The sequence below is a fragment of the Myotis daubentonii genome, chromosome 15 (genome assembly GCF_963259705.1).
Source record: "Myotis daubentonii chromosome 15, mMyoDau2.1, whole genome shotgun sequence".
In the NCBI taxonomy this organism is placed as follows: Eukaryota; Metazoa; Chordata; class Mammalia; order Chiroptera; family Vespertilionidae; genus Myotis; species Myotis daubentonii.
The window spans coordinates 5,288,851-5,309,782 of NC_081854.1; the positions used below are offsets into that span (position 1 = coordinate 5,288,851).

Sequence of the window (20,932 nt, forward strand, 5' to 3'; positions counted from 1 at the left end):
ATATATTCTTAGAAGTGTGATCACAGGGTCAAATGGCAGTTCCATATTTAATTTTTTGATGAAACTCCCTATGTTTTCCATAATGTGTGCACCAGTCTGCATTCCTATCACCATTGTACTAGGGTTCCCTTTTTTCCATATCCTCATCAGCACTTGTCCTTTCTGGATGGTAGTCATTCTGACAATTGTGAGGTGGTATCTAATTGTTGCTTTAATTTGCATCTCTCTGATGATCAGTGACTTTGAGCATTTTTTCACATGTCTCTTGGCCATCTTATCCACACTGCAGTCCAGGCAGAGCTGACACTTTGGCCCCAGAAGCAGATGCTCTTAAATATTCATGTGTTTGGAGACATTAACTTCGTTCAGTGGAGGCAGGTTAGATGGCACTTGAGCAACCTCTGCAAGCTACATTTAGCCTGAAGGAGACAGAAGCCTAATGCCCTGAAAGAACACACAATGCCTGTCATCCAGAAAAGAGCAGATTCTGAAGGAAGATATGCAAAACCAGCAGCTAAAGGAAGCCAGGCAGGTGCCTCAGAAACAAACTTGCCCTAGAAATCCCCTCCCCTGAAGGCGCTGGAGGGGCCTGAGTATACTTGGTGTTTTCTTGGACTATTTGCCCTCAAAACCAATCATGTAGTCAGCTGAGGAAATACGGGATCCTGGCCAGGGAGAGTAGGAACTACATTACCCAGAAGGCTGCGCGTGGAATGCCACCAGGCGGAGCCAATGGAAGCTCAGAAAAGGCGTTTCCGTTTTTCAAGTTCTGGTGGGCGGGAACGGTAGTCTTCTCTCCATTTTGTCTGAGGCTGTCAGCGGTGCCTGTCACAGAGTCCCGGGGAGAAGGTTGGAGAGTGCTTTTCCCCGCCTCGCAGCCAATGGTGGGAGCCTCCAGTGGTGCTCACAGCTCCCACGTGGGACTGAAGCTCGGAGTCGCCACCAGACCCGGCCAGGGCCGGGACAGGGACCGCCATTCCTGCAGCGGCTTCTGCTCCCGCCCCGCTCGGTCCACAGAGAGCAATGGCGGCGCCGGAGCTGAGGAGACGGGCTGAGGTGAGTGTGTCCCGCGGGTCCTCCCCTCATCGCTACTTACACCGAACAGGACTGCCCGGGTGCGGGCGCCTGTCCCGTCCTGCAGCTCAGTCCCGCGTGGAGTCCGGTGAGGAAGGCGGAGGGAAGAGAGCAATGTTGGGGCTTCTGAGGAAACAGCAAGTTCAGGGCAGAGAGGATGGGGGTGACTTGCATCTGAATTTCCCTGAGGATGTGGCTGTGAGTATTGACGGAAAGAGCAGAGGCTGCAGGGAGGACGGCACAGCCTCATTCGGGGCTTTCCCGGCTGTGGGTCCATCAGGGGCCTGGGGTGGTCCTGGATCCGGCTGGACTACAAGCTCTCTACACGCCATATGCCAAGTTCATGGGTGAGTGCAGCGAGATCCAGTGGCATTGGAGCAGGAAGGGGGCAGAGCTGAGGGAGTGAGCCTGGGGTCTGAACTTGGGAAGGGGATGAACATTACCCAGTGGTGTGCACATCTGGAGGAAGTGTGAGCTGATGGTCCCCGGGACCTGGTGTGGGGACTGAAAGGCAAAGCATAAACCGACTCTTGGCTTTGTCTTGGCGGCAGGATCTAGGAGACTGCATGGTGTTGCTTGGCAGGAAGGCTGGGGCCCTGCAGGCATCGCCCAGACCTTAAATGGCATTGCTCCCTCCTCTCCCCTCCCCCAATCCTTCCCACCCAACCGACCTGCTCTGCTGAGGGCCATGCAGTGAGTAATGGGACTGTGATGAGAAACTAGCCTGCACTGGCATTAGGGCCTGGTTTTCACAGTAACCAGATGCCCTGGAGGAGGCTGAGGGCAGGAAGGTGTGTAAGGAGTAGAATTACTGGTTCTCAGAAAGGCAGCTCTGGGTTCAATTGTCTCCGTTCTGACAGGTTGGCGTGACCTTTGAGGACATTGCCCTGTACTTCTCCAGGGAGGAATGGAGCCTCCTTGATGAGGGTCAGAGACAGCTGTACCTGAATGTGATGCTGGAGAACTTTGAACTTATATCCTCCCTGGGTAAGACCCTCACTGTCACAGTGACCTGGACTTGGCTTTGCCATTTCCCAGGCCCCATCCCCCAGGGTGTGCTCTGTCCTCCCATGTAGACTGTGGTACTGATTGATTTTCCAATTTCCTGGGTAGCTGCTGTCCTGGGGAGGGTTGGTCTGTTTCCACTGCTCCCTTCTATTCCTGAAGACCCAATACTCCCCGCTGCACTAAATTCACAGGGAAGTGCTTGTGGTTGGTAGTGTTGTTGGCAGCTAAGGAATTCCACCTTGATTAGTGAGGAAAGCATTTTCTGTATTCCAATTGGTCATGTGTAAATATTTTTTGAAAAGTTGTATCTACATCCTTATCCAGTTTGTTAACTATATTTTTTTCGTTAAAGAATATTTGGAATACCTTGTATATTTTATATATTAATTGCTTATTACATACAGGAACACATATTTTTGCATGTGCTTAATTGTGCTTTGTAGATATTGCTCCCCCACACCTGTTTTTCCAGAAAGTCCCATGTTTTTTGTTTGTTTGTTTGTTTTTTATTTTAATATATTTTATTGATTTTTTTACAGAGAGGAAGGTAGAGAGATAGAGAGTTAGAAACATCCATGAGAGAGAAACATCGATCAGCTGCCTCCTGCACACTCCCTACTGGGGATGTGCCCGCAACCAATGTACATGCCCTTGGCGGGAATCGAACCTGGGACCGTTGAGTTCGTAGGCTGACGCTCTATCCACTGAACCAAACCAGTTAGGGTGAGAAATTCCATGTTCTTTGCAACCCTGCGTTCAGCAGGTCTACTGCCACTATGTTTCTAGCAAGCTCAGATGCTTGTTACTAGTGCTTAGCAATTAAATATTGTTTTTCAGTTTTAGGTCTTTCTGCTTCTTTTTTTTTTTTTTAATATATTTTATTGATTTTTTTACAGAGAGGAAGGGAGAGAGATAGAGAGTTAGAAACATCAATGAGAGAGAAACATCGATCAGCTGCCTCCTGCACGCCGCCCACTGGGGATGTGCCGGCAACCAAGGTACATGCCCCTGACCGGAATCGAACCCGGGACCCCTCAGTCCGCAGGCTGACGCTCTATCCACTGAGACAAACCGGTTTCGGCTTTTCTGCTTCTTTGTATGAATAATTTGATAATTGAAACCTAGAAATTTTGATCATCATGGAACTCTGGATCTTTTCAAGCCTGTTTTATCTGGCTTGTTTTGTTACTACTCTGGTAAGGGAAGGGTGAGATGCCACTTCATTATTTGAGGAAGAGAGTAGAAGTCCATGTTCCCCACTTGGCCCGAGGTTTGTAGTTGTGTGTGCGTGTTTGTGTGTGTGTGTGTGTGTGGCTGGGGGGTGGGGGGCGGAGGCGGTATTATTTTTATGAGATGGTGGGAGTTCTGGCTCCCTGCTGTCCTTCTGCCAATATCTCCCCAGCCAAGGTACATGCCCTTGACCGGAATTGAACCTGGGACCCTTCAGTCCGCAGGCTGATGCTCTATCCACTGAGCCAAACTGATTATGGCAACTGTGGTTTGTAAAGGAAAAATTTCCAGTTTTTTTAAAGAACAGGCTACTAGGATCAATGAGAATAGAAGAACAGTGGCTGATAGTGGTAACACTTTATTTATTTATTTACTTACTTGCTTACTTAAACATATTTTTATTGATTTCAGAAGGGAGAGAGGGAGAGAGAGAAACATAAATGATGAGATAGAATCATTGATTGGCTCTCTCCGGCACGGCCACCAATGGGGACTGAGCCCGCAACCCGGTGATGTGCCGTTGTCCAGAATTGAACCTGGGACCCTTCAGTCCACAAGCCGATACTCTATCCACTGAGCCGAACCAGCTAGGGCTGACCCTTTTGTTTTAATACATTTTTATTGATTTCTTAGAGGAAGGGAGACAGAAAGAGAGACAGAGTGAGGGAAACATTAATACTGATCAGCTGCCTCCTGCATGCTCCCTTACTGGGACTGAACCCACAACAAACTCGGCCTGTGCCCTTGACTGGAATGGAACCTAGGACGTTTCAGTCCCACGGCTGACACACTATCCACTGAGAAAACCAGCTAGGGCTGACCCTTGCTGTATTTATTTATTTACTTTAAAAAGTTAGTCAGTTAGTTAGTTATTATTAACCCTTGTTTTTGACCTTAGGTATTCTCAAATGTGCTTCCTCACCCAGTTTCCTGTCATCCTTTCTATGCAGTTGTCCTTATTTGGTATTCTGTATTAATGTTTGTCTTCATGGTACTCTTATTCCCATTTCCTGTGGGATGTTTTTCTCATGGATAGCTGTCTACTTACTCTGGGATGGGGAAAGATTCTCATATGTCTGAGTCTGCCCGTCTTGCTGATGTCACTCTCATAGGTCTTTTGCCTGTGATCCCATTTGCACTTTGTTGTTCTACCACAGTGCTGACCATCCATCTTTTTAGTTTTTCTTTTATGATTTGCATCATTGATCCCATGCAGTGGCTCAACTGGGATTTAAGAGACAGAATCCTTTGTGCATCATAGGAGAAACATTCCTTTATCAATGAGAGGGTAGACCTAGAGGCAGTCTTGCCTTGGTGAAGGGCACTGGGAGCAGTTTTCATGCCAGGGCTTTGTTACATTCATAACTAGAAAGCCATTTTGTTCAAAAATGTTTAGTTACCGTTGCCCACTCCTCACCCAATTCTACTTCTTGCTTAATGTTGACACTTTGCATTCAACTCAGTTTTTTGTTTTATTTTTTAAAAAAATATATTTTTATTGATTTCAGAGAGGAATGGAGAGGGAGAGAGATAGAAACATCAATGATGAGAGAAAATCATTGATCGGCTGCCTCCTGCACACCCACTACAGGGGATCAAGCGTGCAACTCAGGCATGTGCCCTTGACCATCATCGAACCTGGGACCATTGAGTTCACAGGCCTACGTTCTATTCACTGAGCCAAACTGGTCAGGGCACGAGTCAGTTTTAATAGTGATCATTCTACTCGGATTCCCAGCCCATGGATAACCTTAACCTCTCTAAACTTTGCACCTTTACCTCTTTAATACATCTTGCTTTACTGCACTCCAATGTTGTTCCATGCCTGTAGGCCTTCGAGTGCACATGTATTATTATATTCATGCTGAACATCACAGGCTCTAATGTGATTGATAGTTTATGGGTTTGCACACCTGAAATTATTCTACACACTCTCACATTGCCAGCATGAAAGTTCCTAAGGAAGCCATTTGTGGAGTAATAACGAGCAGACCCTGCCTCTCCTCTTTTTGTCCCAGCCTATGCTTCTGGCCTCCCTTGGTGAGATTTTCCTTTTGGCCATTTTATATATAACAACCATTTCTTGCGAGTCTGACTCACTTGTCTTGAAAATCAATGTCCGGAATCATGTCCAGTTGTGACGTAAACATTTGTGGTGAATATATTCTGTTTTTATCAGGTCAACATGCACTTCACCTACATTTTCTTTTGTTCAGGTTGCTGCTGTGGAGAAGACAATGTGGAGGCCCCGACTGAACAAAAGGTTACTGTTAGATTGTCACAGGCAAGGAATCCCAAGTTACCGTTGTCTTCCCAGAAGAGCCACCCCTGTGAGAGTTGTGGGATAGTCCTGGGAAACATTTTCCGCGTGATGGAGCTGCAGGGAACACAACACAGACAGATACTGTTGAGGTGTGGAGCGTGTGCAAAAAGATTTTCTTTGTGTGCAAAATTTCACCAGCAGCATGTGAGAGAGCAGACTTACATTAGAGGTTTGGAAAGGATGTCACTTGCAAACAGCTGCAATTTCAATGTGTCCCAGAATCATTTCACCTGTGGGGAGGTTGGGCAGGGTGTCCTTACTGGGTCAGGACATCTCCACCTAAAGGCTACTCAGACCAGGGACAGCCCAAATTCTATATTGAAGCGTGGGATAATGTTTCAAAGGAGAAAAACTTATTTCAGCAGAAAAGAATGTAAGAAAGACATTAGTTGCACCCACACGTTTATTCAGGAAAAAGGTGTCCATCTTGGAAGTGGGTGTTGTGTGTGCTCTGAATGTGGAAAATATTGTACCAAATTTTCTAGGTTTCATTATGAACAGAGAGGTGACACTGGAGAAAGGGCATATCACTGCAGTGAATGTGGGAAATATTTTACCAGGATCTGTGATCTTCACTGTCATCAGAGATTTCATATAGGACAAAAGCCTTATACATGCAGTGAGTGTGGGAAATCTTTTACCTGGAGCACTGCTCTTCGTTATCATCAGATAGTTCATTCAGGAGAAAAGCCTTATAAATGCAGTGAATGTGGAAAATCTTTTAAAAGTAGAAGTGGTTTCCGATATCATCAGAGAGTTCATACTGGAGAAAAGCCTTTTCAATGCAGTGAATGTGGAAAATCTTTTACCACTAAGAAAGACCTTCATCAACATCAGAGAGTTCATACGGGAGAAAAGCCTTATAAATGCAGTGAATGTGGGAAATCTTTTACCCAGAGCAATGCCCTTCGTTATCATCAGAGAGTTCATACAGGAGAAAAGCCTTATAAATGCAGTGAATGTGGGAAATCTTTTACCCGGAGCATTGCCCTTCATTATCATCAGAGAGTTCATACAGGAGAAAAGCCTTATAAATGCAGTGATTGTGGAAAATCTTTTAAAGGTAAAAAAGGTCTCCAGTATCATCAGAGAGTTCACACTGGAGAAAAGCCTTATCAGTGCAATGAATGTGGGAAATCTTTTCCGGTTAGCAATGACCTTCATCGTCATCAGAGACTTCATACAGGAGAAAAGCCTTATCAATGCAGTGAATGTGGGAAATCTTTTACCACTAATACCATCCTTCATCGACATCAGAGAGTTCATACAGGAGAAAAGCCTTATAAATGCACTGAATGTGGGAAATCTTTTAAAAGGAGCAGTAGTCTCCAGTGTCATCAGAGAGTTCACACTGGAGAAAGCCATTATGAGTGCAAGTAATGTGAGGTATATCCCAGCCAAATTTCTAAATTTGCTCCGTGCATAAGAGTACAAATGTGAGAAATTTCTTAGATGTGTACGAAATGTAGTTTCTTAGTTAGGACATAACAATAGTACAGGAAAATTTGTGAATCCTCATTTTTCTGAATTGTATCTCATTTATTTAATCACCTATATTCTGTAAAGCTCCCATGAGTGTTTTTGCTGTTGTGTTTGTATGTTTTTAGTTGGAACACTGTGTAATTATGTTGCACGTTCTAACATACAGAGATGTCCTGCCAGATCTACATCACTGCATATTTCTGTTGCTGAAGATATTTCACCTGAACCACCTATAAGGCCCCTACGGATGGCATCAGTCACCATCCTCATGTGCCCAGGGAAGCTAACTCTGTTGTCTAATTTGTTGAAGAAAATGAGGAATACCTGAGCCCTTGTTTCTTACTAGTTTCCCTGTCATGAGTCACCACATAGGACTGATTACTGTTGGCCCCAGAAAACATAATGTTGCAGAGGGACTGCCATTTTCAGGGACATGCTTTGCCTGAATGTTGGTGGTGAGTTTATTGAGTGCTTATGTCGTCAGTGGAAGACCTGCCAGTCTCTTGTCTCTTTGGTTTGTAAAATAATGAAGGCTTTTTCCTAAGAATTCTTTAATCTGGGGTGTTCTATTTACTGTGTGGGTTAGCTTATAGGAAGATTTGGGCTCTTCAAGCGTGATGAGGTGAAAAATTGTTTGGGTTCTTAAACATTTTTGCCTTTGGGGGAACAGTATGGTGCAGAAAGTAGCTCAGCAGTTCTTGGCAAATTTATACTGTGCCCATATTTTCCTTGGAAGCACTGTGGATTCTAATCGTCCTGTGATGTCTGGATGCTTTGAGACATAGAGCTCACTGCAAAGGGGGTAGCTGTGACAACCTCAAGTATGTCTAGGAGCATGAATTTCTTTTCTTGTTGACAAGGGATGCCAATACATGTGAAGGGAATCTCTTGCCCAGGTCTTGCAGAGGGCCATGTGCCCTAATGCCTACTATTTCACGGGTGACGGTCTTTGGTTTGAGCACCACAGCAGTGGGGAGAAATCCTTTCACTCTAGAAACACTCACCTGATTGTTGTTAGGCGAGATTGCAGCCCTTTAGATGGAATGGTCCTCATCTAACTGTGCATCCAGGAATTAGTTTGAGGAAAAGACAACAGGAGCTGTGTGTACACAGATCTGAGGGACTGCAGGTATGTTTATCTTCTGTGAAGCAGTCATCATTGATTATAATCAAGATGGTTTGTGGCTCCTGTAGCTTCTCAGATGTTCCCATCAGAGCCATTGGTGCTCTGGCAGGAAAACCAAGATGGAGACTAAGGCTGTCTTTGGTCCAGGGATGTGGCTTTTGTGGATTTTGGTGAAAGTTCTTCATTGTTTGTTACATTTTCTGTCACTGAGATGAGACTCTCACTCAGATGGCATAAGTATGTGGATTGAATATAGAGTTTCCAAATCTGTTCTTCCAGAATAGGTGAATGTACATTTGTTTTAATTGTGAATCATTGTTAACTGCTGTAATGAGTATGTACATGTGTTAAGCATATTGTTTCCTAAATCTTTTTTTTGTAATATATTTTATTCTTTACAGAGAGGAAGGGCTAGGGACAGAGAGTCAGAAACATCGATGAGAGACTCTCATCGATCAGCTGCCTCCTGCTCACTCCCCACTGGGGATGTGCCCGCAACCAAGGTGCATGCCCCCGACCGGAATCGAACCGGGGACCCTTGAGTCCGCAGGCCGACGCTCTATCCACTGAGCCAAACTGGTTAGGGCATGTTTCCTAAATCTTGACATGTGCATGAAACTGAAACCATCATTATAGTCATAATGCTGACCATATCTGTCTCTGTGTAATTGCTTCATGACTTCTTTTAACCTGTCCCTGTTCTTCACTACTTTCCTAGTTTCCATGGATTTACATTCCATTTTCATAGAGAACTTTATTTTTCTAAGTATTTTTCTGCTTTCATTTTTGTTTCATAAATACTTGGAGATTTATTAAAGTTACATTAGTAACTCATCTTTTTTCCTGATAGATATTCTTTTTTTAAAAATATATTTTATTGCCGAAACCGGTTTGGCTCAGTGGATAGAGCGTCGGCCTGCGGACTGAAAGGTCTCAGGTTCAATTCCAGTCAAGGGCATGTACCTGGTTTGCGGGCACTTCCCCAGTGGGGGATGTGCAGGAGGCGGCTGATCGATGTTTCTCTCTCATCGATGTTTCTAACTCTCTGTCCCTCTCCCTTCCTCTCTGTAAAAAATCAATAAAATATATTTTTTAAAAAATTATATATATATATATGTATATATATATATATATATATATATATATATATATATATATATTATTGATTTTACAGGGAGGAAGGGAGAGGGGTAAAAAGTTGAAAACTTTGATTAGCTGCCTCCTGCACACCCCCTGAAACCAAGATACATGCCCTTGACAAGAATTGAATCTGGGACCCTTCAATCCATAGGCCAGTGCTGTATCCACTGAGCCAAACCAGTTAGGGCTGTGATAGATATTCTTATCATTGATATATCACCATAATTTGCCCATTTTAATAAAGGTTTAGTTATTTCTAACAGCTGGTACAAACATTTCTATATAATTCCTTGTATGTATATAAATGTTATTTACCTTTGTGAAAAATTCAGTGCAAAGTCTGGTTTTTTTGAGTAGATGTATGTTTAAATTTACTGAGATTAGCAAAGTGTGATCTCAGTGGAATATACCACCAGGGCCGATGTGGCTCAGTGCTTGGCCATCATCACATGCAGGACAGGGTTGTGGAGATGATTGCCAGTGGGAATATCTGCCTGTGTTGTGGGCTAGATCCATAGAAGTGGGTGTGCAGGAGGCGGCTGGCCTATATAGCACTCTTCCACCAATGTTTCTCTCACTCTCCCTTCTCTCTCTAAAAATTAATAAACTATTCTTTAAAAATAAAAAATAAACTTCAACTGATTGTACTTTTTTGCATTTTTTCAGCCGTGTATTAAGGATTCACAGTCTCCACATCCTAGAGAATAATTTGTTCGGTCAGTCATAATTTAATGTGTGTTTTTGTTTTTTTTTATAAATTGTTGTGCTGCCTCACTGTTTGATTGTATTTTTTGTAGAATTTTATGGTGAGCCTTTTCTCAGAGGTGTATTTGCTGAGTCTATTTCTTTGTTAAAACATCTTACCATATGTTCTGCCTAATGTGCTATGAGTTTTCGCAAATTTCTTTAAAAATAGGACAGTGGAACAACAAAGATCTATGTTGGAATTTCATTCAGTTTGTGCCTTTTTTACTTTAGGAAATAAACTTTTTTTTGTATTCGAATAATATGTTTTAATATTTATTACTTAAGAAAAATAGTTTAATTGCCCTAGCTGGTTTGGCCCAGTGAATAGAGCGTCAGCTTTCCGACTAAAAGGTCCCAGGTAAGCTTCTATTTAAGAGCACATGCCCAGGTTGCAGTCTCAATCCCCAGTGTGGGGACTGCAAGAGGCAGCCAATCAATCATTCTCTCTCATCATTGATGTTTCTATCTCTCTCTACCCTCCATTCCTCTCTGAAATCAATAAAGATATATTTCAAAGATATTTTAATTCATTTAAAAAATATTTTTATTGATTTCATAGAGCAAAGGAGGTGGAGAGAGAGAGAACCATTAATGATGTGAGCCCAGCAAGGCGGCACAATCATCCTATGAACCGGGTGGTCAGTTCCATTGCTGCTCAGGGCACATGAGTGGTCCCTGTTAGATCCCCAGGAGGGCCTTGCAGGAGGCAGCTTATCAATGATTGTCTGTCATCATTGATGTTTCTATCTCTCTGTCTCTCTCCCTTCCTCTGTGAAATCCATAAAAAAGAAAACTGAGTCCCTAATCTTCAAAAAGAAAAATAAGGAAAAGAAACAGCAATGATGAGAGGGAATCATTGATCGCTGCTTCCCCCACTCCCTACTGGGGATGGAGCCTGCAATCCGGGCATGTGCTCTGCCAGGGAACCTAACCAAGGACCTCTTTGTGCACAGGTTGGGGCTCAAGCACTGACCCATGCCAGCTGGGTGAGTCATTACTTTTTAAATGCTACGCCCTGTGCCATGAACATTTTTAATTTTAACCCGCACTACTAACATTCTCCATTGCTTTCAGAACACCAGTCGTCTGATCCTGCACTAAGCCCTTGCTTTGTCGTCTTCTGCATTTTCCTTGTCTCCTGTCATGGGGGTTCTTGGGTTGGAACAGTTCTCTCAGGAAGGCCAGAGGGCATCTGCGTGGGCAGGTGATTTAGAGTCCCAAAGCCAATGCAGTGGGAGATGGGGGCAGTGATCAGACTCCATATGCCCTGGATCAGGCATCCTAGATTTGAATTTCAGATTCTGTATTGTCACTGGAACTTACAGTGAAATAACCCTTTCTGCTGGTCTAAGGCCGTTTCCTCCTGTGGAAAAAAGTATGAGGTATGTCCCCATGCCAGAGCTATTGGTGAAGGTCCAGTGGTAAGGTGTCCACTTGTGTAACGCAGCTGTGCCTGCAGCCTGCCTTGGCCCCAGCAACTCCATCCTCTTCCTGCGGAGACCTTCCCAGGCAGGCACTTCTCACTCCCCCATCCCCGCAAGCACCTTTATCTTTGGTTGCATTTTACTGAGAAATGGGTCCTGTAAGAAGCTGCTGACTCTGCTGCATTGAGGCAGGTGCTGTGGACACTCAGGTCTCATTGTGGTGTGGCCCATATCAAATTGCTGAAAAAGTTCAGTGTTAGAGAAATGAAGTCAGCTCCCCAAGTTTACACCCCAGACAAGTGTCAGGTTCAAGAGACTGGATTTTAACCATTATTTTCTCCAGCGTCAGACACAGTCTCTACCACTGATGTGGAGCCCTCACTGGAGCAGGTACAGTCTGAGGACCAGGGTGGCTCAGCTGCAGCTCCTGTTTCCATGGTTGCAGTTATGCTTTTCCTTCCATTCCCTTTACATGTCAGAGCACTCACCCTTGGCCTCCCCGTGTTCAGGGGAACGCCATCATTTCTCAGCTGCAGTGATTTCTCCAGGGGAACCTGCTTTCAGAGTGAGCTGCTGTTTGTCTGCCTCCCCTTTCATCCCAGCACTGTGTTTGACCCTCAGGAGACCTCGGTAATTAGGGCTGGGTCTCTGCACCTTTGTCCACATGTTGGGTGTCAAGCTGTGACCCCTTCCACTGATGAATTTGATGCCTCAACGTGACCCTTTAAATGATGTTCCTATGTGGCACTGACATTCACCCTGCAGGAGTGGATACAATTGGACATGAATTTTGGGACCTAATATTTGGAAGTGATGCTGGAGTTCTACATGTTCTTGGTCTCATTGGACGGATGTTCATTTGTTTTTATCTTGAACCATTTTTAACAGCTGTAATGAGTAAGTTTCATGTGTTAAGTATAGTGTTTCATAAATCTTGACATGTGTCGGAAACTGAAACCATCATTATAGTCATAATGCTAACTATATGTTTCACTGTGTAATTCCTTCATGACCTATTTTAACCTGTCCCTGTTCTTCACAGCTTTCCTAATTTCCATGGATTTACATGCCATTTTCGTAGAAAACTTTATTTTTTTAAGTATTTTTCTGCTTTAATTTATTTTTCATAAATACTTGGAGATTTTTTCAAGTTATATTAGTACCTCAAGTTTTTTTCTAATAGATATTCTTTTTAAAAAATAATATATTTTATTGAGGAAACTTTCCAGAATGCTCGGTGTGAGGTGGAGGATCGTGACATTGGGGGGATAAGGACACATTTGTAAAATCTTATTCAATAAAGGGAAAAAATTAAAACAACAACAACAAAAAAACCTGTTGGTTGAAATTTTAACCCTGATAGTATGGCTTGTGTCTTAAATAATAAGGAAAATAAGACTACTCCCATTCCAGAGAGGCCTTAAACTATGCCCCACACAGAGTTGTCAGTGCTGACACCCAGACAGTTGCCAGGCCTTGAGATATGGCCTCATGGCCCCTTCCCAGCACGCAGGCCTTTCTCAGAAGGCCTGGAAGTCTCATTCCAAATTTGGGAGACAAAGGACTGGAAAAGTATAAATAAAGAGAGTTTCCTCCATGATGGGTGCCCAGAATTTGAAAGACACATTTTCCTCTGGGCCTGCACAGAATTTAATAATAAAATGTAACTCCTGTAGTCGGCACTGCAGTTCAGCCTCTGCTTTGGCAGAGTGCTGTAACTGTAGTCGCTGACCAGCTTAATAAAGGCTCCTAAATCTTTTTTTTTTTTAATATATTTTATTGATTTTTTACAGAGAGGAAGGGAGAGAGACAGAGAGCCAGAAACATCGATGAGAGAGACATCGATCAGCCGCCTCCTGCACATCCCCCACTGGGGATGTGCCCGCAACCCAGGTACATGCCCTTAACCGGAATCGAACCTGGGACCTTTCAGTCCGCAGGCCGACGCTCTATCCACTGAGCCAAACCGGTTTCGGCAAGGCTCCTAAATCTTGATCTGAGTCCCTGGTGGTCGGTGGTCGTCTCCGTGGGTCACCCCATTACAGAGAGGAAGGGAAATGGGTAGTGAGTTAGAAACATCACTCAATCCATCAGCTGCCTCCTGCACCGCCCCTATTGGGGATGTGCCCACATCCAAGGTACGTGCCCACAACCAAGTTACATGCCCTTGACCAGAATCAAACCTTGGACCCTTAGGTCCACAGGACGGCACTGAGAGGTTTTCTTATCATTGATATATCATCATCAGTTTGTCCATTTTAATAAGTATTTGGTTATTTCTAACAGAGCTGGTAGAAACATTTCTGTATAATTCCTTGTATGTATATAAGTGTTATTTACCTTTGTCAAAAATTCAGTGCATGATCTGGGTTTTTGAGTAGATGAATGTTTAAATTTACTGAGATTAGCAAATTGTGATCTCCATGGAATATACCACCAGGGCCATTGTAGCTCAGTGCTTGGCCATCATCTCATGGAGCACAGGGTTGTGGATTTGATTGCCAGTGGGGATATGTGCCTGGCTTGTGGGCTTGATCCACAGAAGTGGGTGTGCAGGAAGCGGCTGGCCGATATGGCACCCTTCCATCAATGTTTCTCTCCCTCTTCCTTCTCTCTCTAAAAATTAATAAACTATTCTTTAAAAATAGAAAATAGCCCTAGCCAGTTTGGCGCAGTGGATAGAGCGTCAGCCTGGGGACTGAAAAGTCCCGGGTTCGATTCCGGCCAAGGGCACATGCCCGGGCTGCGGGCTTGGTCCCCAGTGGGGGTCGTGCAAAAGGCAGCCAATCAATGACTCTCTCATCATTGATGTTTCTATCTCTTCCTCCCTCTCCCTTCCTCTCATAAATCAATAAAGAAATATGTTTAAAAAAGTAGAAAATAAACTTTAACTGATTGTAGTTTTTTACATTTTTCAGCAGTGTGTTAGAGATTCACATTCTCCACATCCTAGAGCATAATTTGTTCGGTCAATCATAATTTATTTAAACTTTTTTTTGAGAGGTTTATTGTGCTGCCTCACTGTTGGATTGTATTTTTCCTAGGGATGTGTGGTGAGCATTTTCTCAGAAGTGTATTTGCTGAGTCTGTATCTTTGTTAAAACATCTTATCATATGTTCTGCCTAATGTGCTATGAGTTTTGGCAATTTTCTTTAACAATAGGGTTGAGAACAACAAAGATGGATGTTGGGATTTCACTCATTTTATGCCTTTTTTACTTTGGGAAATAAACATTTTTTGTATTGGAATAATTTGTTTTAATACTTTTTACTTAAAACATTTATTTATTTTTTTTTAAATACATTTTTTATTGATTTTTTACAGAGAGAAAGGGAGAGAGATAGAGAGTTAGAAACATCGATGAGAGAGAAACATCGATCAGCTGCCTCCTGCACATCTCCCACTGGGGATGTGCCCGCAACCTAGATACATGCCCTTGACCGGAATCGAACCTGGGACCTTTCAGTCCGCAAGCCGACGCTCTATCCACTGAGCCAAACCGGTTTCGGCTACTTAAAAAATTTAATTGTCCTAGTTGGTTTGGCTCAGTGAATAGAGCATCAGCCTTTGGACTGAAAGGTCCAGGGTGAGCTTCTAGTCAAGATCAGCTGCCCAGGTTGCAGGCTCAATCCCCAGTGTGGGGACTGCAGGAGGCAGCCAATCAAGCAATCATTCTCTCTCATCATTAATGTTTCTCTCTCTCTACTTCTCCCTTCCTCTCTGAAATCAATAAAAATATATTTTAAAATATTTTAATTTATTTTACTAAATTGATAAGTATATTTAATTGATTTAAAAAACATTTTTAATGATTTCATAGACCAAGGGGGGTGGAGAGAGAGAGAAAAAAAAACAATGATAGCCAGTCAAGGGGACTCAGTCAACCTATGAATCAGGAGGTCAGTTCCGTTGCCCCTCAGAGCACATGCGTGGGCCCCTGCTAGATCCCCAGGTGGGGCTTCCTGGAGGCAGCTTATCACTGATTCTCTCTCCTCATTGATGTTTCTATCTTTCTGTCCCTTTCCCTTTCTCTGTGAAATCAATAAAATATTAAAGAAAATTGAGTCCCTTATCTTAAAAAAGAAAAGAAACATCAATGATGAGAGGGAATCATTAATCAGTGCTTCCCCCATACCCTACTGGAGATGGAGCCTGCAATCCAGGCATGTCCTCTGACTGGGAATCTAACCAAGGAACTATGGGTTGAAGCTCAAGCACTGACCCATACCAGCTGGGTGATTCATTACTTTTTAAATGCTATGCCCTGTGCCATGAACATTTTTAATTTTAACCTGCACTACTAACATTCTCCATTGCTTTCAGAACACCAGTCGTCTGATCCTGCACTAAGCCCTTGCTTTGTCGTCTTCTGCATTTTCCTTGTCTCCTGTCACGGGGGTTCTTGGGTTGGAACAGTTCTCTCAGGAAGGCCAGAGGGCATCTGCGTGGGCAGGTGATTTAGAGTCCCAAAGCCTAAACAGCAGGAAATAGAAGGGCAGTGATCAGACTCCGTATGTCCTGGATCAGGCATCCTAGATTTGAATTTCAGATTCTCCGTTATCACTGGGACTTACAAGGACATAACCCTTTCTGCTGGTCTAAGGCCGTTTCCTCCTGTGGAAAAAAGTATGAGGTATGTCCATGCCAAAGCTATTGGAGAAGGCCCAGTGGTAAGGTGTCCACTTGTGTAACGCAGCTGTGCCTGCAGCCTGCCTTGGCCCCGGCAACTCCATCCTCTCCCTGCAGAGACCTTCCCAGGCAGGCACTTCTCACTCCCCCGATGCCCGCAAGCACCTTCGTCTTTGGGTGCATTTTAGTGAGAAATGGGGCCTATAAGAAGCCGCTGACTCTGCTGCATTGAGGCAGGTGCTGTGGGCACTCAGGTCTCATTGTGTTGTGGCTATATCAAATTGCTGAATAAGTTCAGTGTCAGAGAAATGAAGTCAGCTCCCCAAGTTTACACCACAGACAAGTGTCAGATTCAAGGAGCTGGATTTTAACCCATTATTTTCTCCAGCGTCAGACACAGTCCGTACCTCAGATATGCAGCCCTCACTGGAGCAGGTACAGTCTGAGGACCAGGGTGGCTCAGCTGCAGCTCCTGTTTCCATGGTTGCAGTTATGCGTTTCCTCCCATTCCCTTTACATGTCAGAGCACTTGCCCTTGGCCTCCCCGTGTTCAGGGGAACGCCATCATTTCTCAGCTGCAGTGGTTTCTGCAGGGGAACCTGCTTTCAGAGTGAGCTGCTGTTTGTCTGCCTCCCCTCTGATCCCAGCACAGACTATGACCCTCAGGAGACCTCGGTAATCAGGGCTGGGTCTCTGCACTGGTGCCCACATGTTGGGTGTCATGCTGCCATTCTGTTTACTTGGGTGAATTTCATGCTTCTGTTTGACCCTTCAGTTTAACACTCACCCCTCAGGGGAGGATACACTTTGATATGAATTTTGCGACCTAATATTCGGAAGTGATGCTGGAGTCCTACATGATCCTGGTCTTAGTGGACGGGTGATCACCTCTTATTCATGCATAGGACCCACTGCCCATTGATTCTAAGTCCTCTATATCCCTACGGGCTGAGACAATGGCTTTCTTTTTATTTATTTATTTATTTATTTATTTTATTTTTTTTTTTTTTTATTGCTTAAAGTATTACAAAGGGTATTACATATGTATCCATTTTATCCCCCCGCCCTAGACAGTCCCCTAGCCTCCCCTATCACCCAGTGTCTTATGTCCATTGGTTATGCTTATATGCATGCATACAAGTCCTTTAGTTGATCTCTTACCCCACTACCTCCTGCCCCCCAACCCTCCCCGGCCTTCCCGCTGCAGTTTGACAATCTGTTTGAGGCAGCTCTGCCTCTGTATCTATTATTGTTCAAAAGTTTATAATGGTCTCTATTGTCCATGAATGAGTGAGATCATGTGGTATTTTTCCTTTATTGACTGGCTTATTTCACTTAGCATAATGCTCTCCAGTTCCATCCATGAAGTTGCAAATGGTAAGAGTTCCTTCCTTTTTACAGCAGCATAGTATTCCATTGTGTAGATGTACCACAGTTTTCTAATCCATTCATCTACTGATGGGCACTTAGGCTGTTTCCAGATCTTAGCTATGGTGAATTGTGCTGCTATGAACATAGGGGTGCATATATCCTTTCTGATTGGTGTTTCTGGTTTCTTGGGATATATTCCTAGAAGTGGGATCACAGGGTCAAATGGGAGTAAGAGACAATGGCTCTCACCATGTTTTCCCTGCAGCCCAGATCATGTTCTGGACCCTTGTTCTCCTTAACAGCCTCCTGTGCCTGCACCATGGGTCTTTGGATTGGAACAGAGTCCTTTTTTTTTTTTTTTTTTTTTTTATTGCTTAAAGTATTACAAAGGGTATTACATATGTATCCATTTTATCCCCCCGCCCTAGACAGTCCCCTAGCCTCCCCTATCACCCAGTGTCTTATGTCCATTGGTTATGCTTATATGCATGCATACAAGTCCTTTAGTTGATCTCTTACCCCCCTACCTCCTGCCCCCCAACCCTCCCCGGCCTTCCCGCTGCAGTTTGACAATCTGTTTGAGGCAGCTCTGCCTCTGTATCTATTATGGAACAGAGTCCTTTTGAGTACAAGCCCTCACCGCAGTGCACAGCACCCTGGGCCACAACTGAGGTCCTTACTGTGCTTTTCCTGACAATCTACCCTAACTGACTCTTTACACATAACATTTTTTGATTGTAGGTTAAGTTGGCTTTTCAGATGATGGTGTTTGCCATTTCGGCCTGTTACTCTTTTTTGAGTCGTTTGCATATACATAGCATGTCAAGCTCAAAGGCTAACAGGAGCCATATAAACAAGGTTTAAGTTTCTGTGTGCCACAAAAAAAAAACACCCACCAACCTTCAATTTTCATAGAAATGTAGGTTTATCTCGATAGGTTGAATACAAAGGGCTGCTATAAATGAGTGATTGTTTTTTTTTTTTTTAATATTTTATTGGTTTTTTACAGAGAGGAAGGGAGAGGGATAGAGAGTTAGAAACATCGGTGAGAGAGAAACATCAATCAGCTGCCTCCTGCACACTCCCTACTGGGGATGTGCCCGCAACCAAGGTACATGCCCTTGACCGGAATCGAACCTGGGACCCTTCAGTCCGCAGGCCGACGCTCTATCCACTGAGCCAAACCGGTTAGGGCTAAATGAGTGATTGTTAATGAATATTTGTTGTGGGCCCCCTGCAGCCTGGGGGCCCCACCGTTGACATGCTTGATGTATACGGTAGGTACACATGTTCATAACTTTATGATAGTTTTCCCCTGTTAATCTGTGTTATATCCATTTAATTTAATTTAATATTTTTAAAAATATATTTCTATTGATCCCAGAGAGGGAGAGAGAGACGGAAACATCAATGATGAGAGAGAATCATTGCTGGGCTGCCTCCTGTGTGCCCCACACTGGGGATCAAGCCTGCAACCCGGGCATGTGCCTCTGACCAGAACTGAACTAGGAACCCTTCAGTCCACAGGCCGACACTAAGCCAAATCAGCAAAGCTATCCATTTAATTTTGAGACTATCCAAAGAACCTACAAAAGAAGGGAAAATTATTTTGCCTCTGCAATATCACTTCCTTCATCTTCTTTCACAATCACTCCCTTAACTCCACAAAATTAAGGAATAGTGTTAAGTTTTGGGCGGTGATACAGCCTGTAAAAGAATTCACAACTAAAAGGAATGCAGAGAGGAAGTTTATTTTACTTTCCAAGAGAGGAAAAGGCCAAGTATTGCTAGTCAATTCAGGGCAGGGAAGAAATGGTGGCTTCTGCTTTTCAGCAGTGCCTGTTACTAAGGGACAGAGAATGGAGGGGCCTTGGGCTGAGCTGAAGTTGTGTAGATAAGAGGGGCTGTCCTTAAAAGTTACAGTTTGTTTGTTTTCCCGGAGACAGTCTGGCAGATGTTCTAGGGAGGCGTCTTATCAGTTTCTTTCCCAGCCTATAAAATATGACCAGAGAAAAAGTTATGAAGAGGCATGTTTGAAGGTGTGGAGGGGAGGAAACGTTCTACAAACTAGAGACTGCTTGGTGTGAGTTATCCCTGAGGTGTAACAACAGCAGGTAAGAATTTAGCCTTAAAAGTAGCTTATCTTGTTCTGCAGGTCGAACAGAGGAGCTCTCTGAATTAGAGGAGCCAGTAATTTGGGGGGTTAATTAGCAGGTGTTTCTCATAAATTGTGGAAGTTCATAAAAAAGAAACTTAAAGACCTTCTTCTTGTCCTTACAAATACCTGGACTACTTTTAGAACCTAAGGCTTTATGACCTGAAGAGTGAATACTTCTAGGAGACCAAATAAAGGGACACAAGCAGTGCCGGGGGCATTGTGTTCAGGAGGATGGCAGCAATGGGTCCCAAAGGAAATACACCACTCTGTGATTTTTCTCCTGACCCCATAGGTTTTAACACCACAGTATGGACAAAAATGATGGTACATACTAAACATGGCAAGCTCAGGGAGCCTGGCATCACATAGTGAATCATACAAACTCAGGCCAAAAGTAACCACCCAGGATGGTTTGAAGTTAAAACTTTTTAAGTAAAAGCAAGTCACAGGGGTAGTTATTCCCTGGCCTCCTTTTTTTTTTTTTGTTTCGTTTTGTTTCTTTGCAAAGGTCAATCTTTAGCTTATTGAGCGTGTCTATTGTCTTTCTGCATCTAGAATACATACCTTTGGCTTTTCTGTGAAATTTCCTTTTTTGCAGACTCCTAAGGGCACAATCTCCAAACACCGAAGACCTCAGGCCCACAATTATTATTATTGTTGTGACAAATATTAAGTGTTAACTGTTGGAGAACATTTTAAAAAGAAGTTTTTGTCTACTTTTTTTACTTTTTGTTTAATCCCAGAGATTTCCCTCTTAATTCTCCCACTCTAATTTATCACCAGTAAATCTCAATTAACCCCCATGTGTCTTCTCCTTTGAGTATCATGTATAGCCCTAAGCTGTTTGGCTCAGTGGACAGAGCGTTGGCCTGTGGACTGAAGGGTCCCAGGTTCGATTCTGGTCAAGGGCATGTACGTTGGTTGTGGGGGCATCCCCAGTGGGAGGTGTGTAGGGGGCAGCTTATGGATGTTTCTCTCTCATCCATGTTTCTGACTCTATCCCTCTCCCTTCCTCTTTGTAAAAAATCAATAAAATATATTTCTTTAAAAATGTATAAAAAAAAGGTGCAAAACTGTCATTCTCCTGAGCATTACTCAACCTGTTGTTATTTTGCTTCCTGGCAAATGTTGCCAACTTGGGTCAAATAAATTTAGAAAAGTCTCCACAAGTTTGGACATTTCTTACGACAACAGCAAAAGCAACTGACTCACGTGAAGC

General features: G+C 43.6%; 4 protein-coding genes across 5 annotated transcripts in view; 3 read left to right on the top strand and 1 right to left on the bottom strand.

Annotated features, from left to right (window-relative positions):
* LOC132216086 (zinc finger protein 883-like) overlaps nt 1–20,932 on the bottom strand; it is a 681,654-nt gene that overhangs the window by 109,707 nt on the left and 551,015 nt on the right. The gene's annotated exons all lie outside the window — the stretch shown is intronic.
* Nucleotides 1–20,932, top strand: part of LOC132216080 (zinc finger protein 345-like) — a 325,901-nt gene that overhangs the window by 27,313 nt on the left and 277,656 nt on the right. The window lies entirely within an intron of this gene.
* LOC132216066 (zinc finger protein 850-like) overlaps nt 1–20,932 on the top strand; it is a 98,909-nt gene that overhangs the window by 10,410 nt on the left and 67,567 nt on the right. The window lies entirely within an intron of this gene.
* On the top strand, nt 708–7,672 carry LOC132216112 (zinc finger protein 501-like). 2 transcript variants are annotated; one of them, XM_059665203.1, is made up of 3 exons: nt 708–1,056; nt 1,935–2,061; nt 5,529–7,672. In XM_059665203.1, exons 1-3 carry the CDS (start codon nt 1,024–1,026, stop codon nt 7,013–7,015), a joined length of 1,647 nt encoding a protein of 548 aa, XP_059521186.1. In that variant the 5' UTR covers nt 708–1,023; the 3' UTR covers nt 7,016–7,672. The 2 variants fall into 2 exon arrangements, with proteins under 2 accessions (XP_059521186.1, XP_059521188.1); XM_059665205.1 differs by lacking the exon at nt 708–1,056 and adding an exon at nt 3,245–3,352 and having other exon boundaries at nt 1,977–2,061.

Excerpts from the sequence above, each read along its gene's own strand:
- LOC132216112 (XM_059665203.1), top strand. The coding sequence starts at position 1,024 with ATGGCGGCGCCGGAGCTGAGGAGACGGGCTGAG. Across the intron at positions 1,057-1,934 it reads AGCTGAGGAGACGGGCTGAG|GTTGGCGTGACCTTTGAGGA; the intron begins GTGAGTGTGTCC and ends CCGTTCTGACAG. Across the intron at positions 2,062-5,528 it reads TGAACTTATATCCTCCCTGG|GTTGCTGCTGTGGAGAAGAC; the intron begins GTAAGACCCTCA and ends TCTTTTGTTCAG.